At 47.3% G+C, this 6,159-nt stretch overlaps 1 protein-coding gene across 1 annotated transcript; it reads left to right on the top strand.

The window, feature by feature from the left end:
- The first annotated feature begins 823 nt into the window (after positions 1-823).
- spry1 (sprouty homolog 1, antagonist of FGF signaling (Drosophila)) lies at positions 824-5,080 on the top strand. The gene is made up of 2 exons (XM_051421313.1): positions 824-1,543; positions 3,045-5,080. The coding sequence occupies exon 2, from the start codon at positions 3,100-3,102 to the stop codon at positions 4,186-4,188; it is 1,089 nt and encodes a 362-aa protein (XP_051277273.1). The 5' UTR covers positions 824-1,543; positions 3,045-3,099; the 3' UTR covers positions 4,189-5,080.
- Positions 5,081-6,159: the final 1,079 nt, after the last annotated feature.

Raw genomic sequence — 6,159 nt, 5'->3', positions numbered from 1 at the left:
GTAATGGGAACATTCCAGAGCGGAGAGAAGACATCCTGTTGATGTTTTCTTCCTGAGCTGTCCATAAAAGCACACAGTTGTCTGTCCGCACAGTGGTTTCCAACGTGGGGGTCGGGGTAACTTTAATCATCTTTAAAGATCGTAACAATATGTTCGTGTGTGTGTGTGTGTGTGTGTGTGTGTGTGTGTGTGTGCCCGTTATTCAGTGATAAATACAACAGAGACCCCTGTTTATAAACCAGTTTTAATTCATCTGCCTTGAATCTCAGACTCAAACACTGCTCATTTCAGGATCATTAACATGTTAAAAAAGTTTCTGAAACTCTCATTTTAACACATCTAGTGCATTTAAGTTCAACAGCCTTCATTTCTCAGCCCAATACTCAGTTTATTTTTATATCTTAAACATATGATTCCTGTGACCAACACAAATAATAAAATGTCCTATTTTACTTTATTATAAGGGCATTAGTAACAGTAATATACTTTTAATGTGTATAATAGCTTATATCTCATAAAACCAATATGGTCTTTCACTTTGTATTTTAGAAGCAGAGCAATGATAAAAACAAGACGATAAATGTATGAAAAGGGGCTTTTACTTGTGTATCTATAAGGCTTGTGTACCAAAAAAAAACAAACACGCAAATCAGCAAGAATATAAATAACTGGCGCGTTTATTACATCACCATTAGTCACATTAACCTTATTCACATCCTTATTCATAAGCCGCGAGAACGGAAACCAGTCGTTTTTTTTCTCCCCTGAGCCCCCTCGCCGAGCCAACGCGAAATAAATACCCCGTTCCACCTTAACTAGTGCACACATCTCTATCGCCCGGCCTTCCACATCTGCCCAATGAATCAGGAGCGGATGCGATGTATCCTTTTTCAGTGGAGTGAATGGCCAATGGGAGTTGGCTTGTCGAGCAAACACTGAGCCCTGCGTTCCCATTCATTCAGTGCTGAACAGGCCCGCAGAGCTGGAGAGAGCGCGCCGCTGTCTGCGAGCCCACAACGCTTCTCCGCGAGCGCAGACTCCCCGCAACAATAACCGAACAGCCGCAACCTGAACCCTCCGCACACGCCCGCAGAGGAGAAAGTCTGGGATATATAAGCTCACTCCTGTTTGATTTCCATTCCCTCTGAGACGCTTTATTTTTATTTTTTTGGTTCCTACACCAACTCCTGCGGGACTGCTATAGCTGGGCTGTCTTCCCCTCCAAAGATCGGCCTCCCAAGTGCGCAGCAGTTCTCCGGCTGCCTTCCCTTCCCTCTCTCCTCCTCCATCAAGAGCTCCTCCGTGGATTTACTTTGTTTCACCCTGGGACGAATGCATGCGTAACCCGTGCTGAACTCCAAGAAAACCAAGAGGAAAAAAAGGGAATAACGCAAAGGGATACTCGCACTTGGATTTAACAGGCTGTGAACGTTATGCATCAGACCTCATAGTCTACGCTTTGGACATTGTCCCCTTCCTTTCGGATGGAGTTTTGGTAGGCTGCTTGGTTGATGGATTCGACGTTATGGATGGTTGCATATAGGTACGTATCTCACCCACTGTTCCACACTTGTCCCGCGGCTTTTATTTCACTTCCACGCTGTTTATTGTGCGATAGTAGCGCAGCGTAGTGAGCCGGTACGCGCCGCTGTGGCGATAGAAACGTTTTTGTTACGCTGGTGCACAAAGCCTAAGACTTTCCGTGTCATTTTCTAGGGCTGTGTGTTTGTCACGGAAAATAAAAAATAAAAAAAGCCACCCGCAGCGGGTTAAATTCATCGCGATCCGTTCATGAAAGTTGATGGATTTCCACGCCTGCGTCCTTCCGTGGCTCTGCTGTAACAAACACCCTTCCCCCCACGGCGGTTGTTTTCATTCATAAGTTTTTTCCCTGTCTGTTTGGATGCGTCCTTTAATGTCCCCTTGATCTGCGGCTCTGCGTGTTTTAATGGATCCTGCTTTTATCACCGCGCACGGAGTCTTCACCTCTGAGCGGCTCAAACTATTTATAGTGCGCCCTCCTGACGCGTAGCTTATGGAATAATAATAATAATAATAATAAGAGTTTGTTTGTTTGTTTGTGGAGCGCAGGAGAGGCTGCAGTGTGAGGTTTGATATGTTCCACGGGGCAGCCAGGGTTTTATGTTTTTATGCAAACTTTAGAGTCGGTTTTGGCCTCGTGCAGGTCGGCGTCCCTTCATAACATCCACGAAGGCTCCGACCCAAACTCCTGATGGTGTTAATGGCATGTGCACGTCTACTGAGACACATGATCAAATAAACTTTTCCCCCAAAAAATCGTGTCTCTCTGTAGCGGGAGGGGAGATTTTAATCCCGGTGCGTTTCTCCCAACCAGAGTCTGTATTTAGTCGGATCTCGATCTGACCTTAAGGGGTTTTTTTCTCGTTTTTTTTTTTTTTTGCGCTACTTTTGTCCCCCTTTCCCTGAAATCCTTTTTGGTGTAGTAATAGAATACTAAGTGAGGCAGCTCATTTAGTTCCCTTGGATCGCGTCCTCATTTCGTCGCCGCGGTGCATTTAAATGTTAACTAGTCATACAAATGTAAATGAGGAGGGGAAGTATTTGTAGGGCCTACTGAAGTTTAGATGTGTGCGTATTGGGGAGGAAGGTACAAAAAGTCTTGTTAATAGTCAACTTTTTTCCCCCGGGTTGCCTCACTTAACGGAATCAAAAGTGACATATTGTCATGTTGACAGGATGAAAACAGTCTGGACTCACTCTAAATACATCAACTATTACAGCACACGTTGCTTATTTCACCTTCAATAATACTACATGTTTAAACTTACTACAGTTGCTGCTGCAGAACACTTATTATGTGATTGTGTAGGATCAGTGATATGATACTGGTTGGGTTTCACTTGGGTCTGGATGTGAGTTGACCTGAGGATCACGTTAACCCGTCTTCCATCAGGACACTGTGTGTTTGCCAGTTATGCCATGTTTTGGCTCTCTCTGATGATGTCTCCTCCCTCCCTGCTTCTCCTTTGTCTCTCCCCGGCCTCTCTTCCCCCCTCTGGCAGGTTTTCCGATGCATGCCAAGTCCACGGTGAATGTCGGAAGTGGTGATCCCCCCAGATGGAGCTCCAAAGTCAACATGGCCCCGGCGGTTCATTAGTGGTGATCCAGCAGCCTTCCCTAGAGAGCCGGCAGAGGTCGGATTACGAGCGGGAGCTCCAGCATGCCGCCATTCTCTCCCTGGACCAAATCAAGGCCATCCGCTCCAACAACGAGTATACCGAGGGGCCCTCGGTGGTACGGAGGCCCCCTGCGCCCCGCATGCCCCCCAGACCCCAGGACAAGCAGGAGAGGACTCACGAGGTCATCCTCGTCAATGTGAACAACAATTATGAGCACCGGCCCTCAGGTCACCACCATCATGTCGGGGGTGGCGTGGTGGTTGTGGCTGGGGGACAGCAGTACGGTGGGTCCCGGGTGCCGGGGCTAAGCCGCTCCACTAGCACAGGAAGTGCCGCCAGTTCAGGGAGCAACAGCAGTGCCTCCTCTGAGCAGGGACTCTTGGCACGCTCGCCCCCCACCAGGCCTGGCATGAGCTTACAGCACCACCACAGAGCGGAGCGGCCTGTTCGGACTCAGCCCAAGCCCAAGGCCCTTTCACAGCCCCAGCAGGGACCTCACTTCCATCAGCCTCCACTAGAGGCTCCACTCAAGCCCCAAGGCAAAGGGAAATCAGACTTTTCTGGCTCTGGGAACGGGGTGGTGGCTGCTGCAGGGCACCAGTTCATCTGCGAGCGTTGTGGGAAGTGCAAGTGCAGTGACTGCACGGCTCCCAGGAGCCTGCCTTCATGTCTGGCGTGCAATGGCCAGTGCCTCTGCTCAGCTGAGAGCGCACTGGAGCACGGCACGTGCATGTGCCTGGTTAAAGGCATCTTCTACCACTGCTCCAATGACGATGAGGGGGACTCATGTGCTGACCACCCCTGCTCGCTGTCACGTTCCCACTGCTGCTCACGTTTCCTGTGCATGGGATTAATGTCGGTACTCTTCCCCTGTCTGCTATGCTACCCACCTGTCAAGGGGTGTCTGAAGGCGTGCCAGGGCTGCTACGACCGGGTTAACAGGCCCGGCTGTCGCTGCAAGAACTCCAACACTGTCTATTGCAAACTGGAGAGCTGGGCCCCACAGACCCAGGAAAAACCTTCCTGATTGCCCCTGTGTGTTTGTGATTGTGTGTGCGCGGGAGACTTGATGTGGATCTTATGATGATAATGATGATGATAGTCACAAATTAATGTTTATCAAACATTCTAAGCACCTCCCACCCGCCTCCCCTCCTCGCTGCGGAACCCTAAGGAGCTAAGCAAAGGAGTAACGAAAACCACTCAAATGTTTTTATTTTTTATTTTCTCTGGATCAGGACCATGTTTTTACAGACCAGTGTTTGCCTTAACTGTTTCTATGTCTATCCTCAGCTCCTCATTAACACTATTTTTTTTATATATATGAAAAAGTTTTTCTTCCGTTTTAGGTAGGCAGTTTCCTCTGGGCCTGTGTGCCCGGTGGGAGCTGCCTCTCACCAAATCTGTGAAGGACGATCTACTATAGGGCAATTATGTAGCTGTTACCTGGTATTCATAGCAAGCAGGTATGTTTGAATTTATTGGTTGCTACCACACTAAAACCGTGGTTCCTATGCTCATGTTGCATTAACGAAAGCACATCCATCTCATAGTATTTTTTTTTCTCCACTTGGATATGTTTCTCTCCTTCCACCCATCTGAACTCTTCATACACATTCTGTGGCATTCTTCCATGTTTTTTTTCTTTATTTTGTGTCAATTGTATGCTCAAAATCCATAAGAGGAATTCTGGCTATTTTTTAAAAGAAAACATGTCTGTTAAACCATTTTTTTGTTGTAAAAAATATTTATTATGTGAAGCTCTATTATTTTATGATATTTATTGCAAGAGACAGTCTTAAATTTACTCATGTCTGAATATAACAAAATATCAAATACTTACTGAAAAATTAAAGGGTGGCACAAAAGAAAACTATGTTAACTTTAATGCAGAAAATATATTAATTAATGAAAAAATAGCACTGTCTGGTGTCTTGATTGAGCTGTTGAGAAACAGTAACCGGTTCGAGGAATGAAAGATGTGACTGATGGCTGATTTTAAGGGGGCGCGGGTCTACTTTCACAGGTTTGAGTTCACTGGTGAACAGCAAGTCACTGCTTTCTGTGTGTGTATGCATGCATGTGTGTGTGTTCACGCTGGGTGCAGAATTCCTGGTAAAAAAAAAAAAAAAAAAAAAAGAAATTCAGCAGTGAGTAGAAACAGCTTGTAGCTCCAAATGTGACTGTTTACATTCTTGGAGGGCTTCTTTGCTTCGATTCTCCTCGGTAACCTTGAAAGCTAAACAATACAGGTCATTGACACGATTAGCCCTGAAGCTGCTAGCATCAACAGAGCCTCCACGTTTCCATGAGTTATGCTCACAGGAAGTAAGTCTCCTTTCTAAACCCCCCCACTCCGCTCACCACCCAACAAGTCACCACAAAACTATGCACTGTAGTTTACTCCCTGGGCTTTAATGCGGCTAGATCGGGATGTTCCCGAACTCCCAAATGGTCTCCATATTGTAGAGCCCCAACAGTGTGTGCCTTGAGAAATGAGAGGGACCATTACGAGTAGCCGGGGCCACCTGTTCAAAGATAATAAACCGGGGCTATCAATGCTGGGCTTTTATGGCGTGGTTCCTGCACTAAAGGCAACGACAGGGGCAAATCCAGCCCCCCAACCCGACCCCCCCCCGCCCTCCCATTTTGGCTGCCTCTTTTTGTCAGTGAATTTATCACTTGGGAAGTCCGCTGACCCCCCCCCCACTAACCCTCCCACCCCTACCGACACCCACTCTCCCACTCCACCTCCGGGCCCCCAGGGGATGAGATCATCACTTTGAAAGTTGGTTGGTCAGCCAGAAATGCCAACAGTTGGGGAAACACAAACTGTGACCAGGAATTTCTCCGGGACAAAGGAAAAAATATACTGTGGCTTAGGTTCGGAAAACTGCAGCGTTGGCAAGAAGACAACACAACCGTGTCAATAATCAGCTACATGTGGTAGCGGTGCCCTCAGGTGCTGTGTGCAAAAGGTCCGGGGATCTTTGAGTTC

The sequence above is a fragment of the Dicentrarchus labrax genome, unplaced genomic scaffold, assembly GCF_905237075.1.
Source record: "Dicentrarchus labrax unplaced genomic scaffold, dlabrax2021, whole genome shotgun sequence".
Classification (NCBI taxonomy): domain Eukaryota; kingdom Metazoa; phylum Chordata; class Actinopteri; family Moronidae; genus Dicentrarchus; species Dicentrarchus labrax.
Note: the sequence above shows the minus strand (reverse complement) of the source record. Positions and strands in the feature narration are given on the sequence as shown.

What these genes read in the sequence shown, in the direction of transcription:
- spry1 (XM_051421313.1), top strand. Translation starts at nt 3,100, where the DNA reads ATGGAGCTCCAAAGTCAACATGGCCCCGGCGGTTCATTAGTGGTGATC.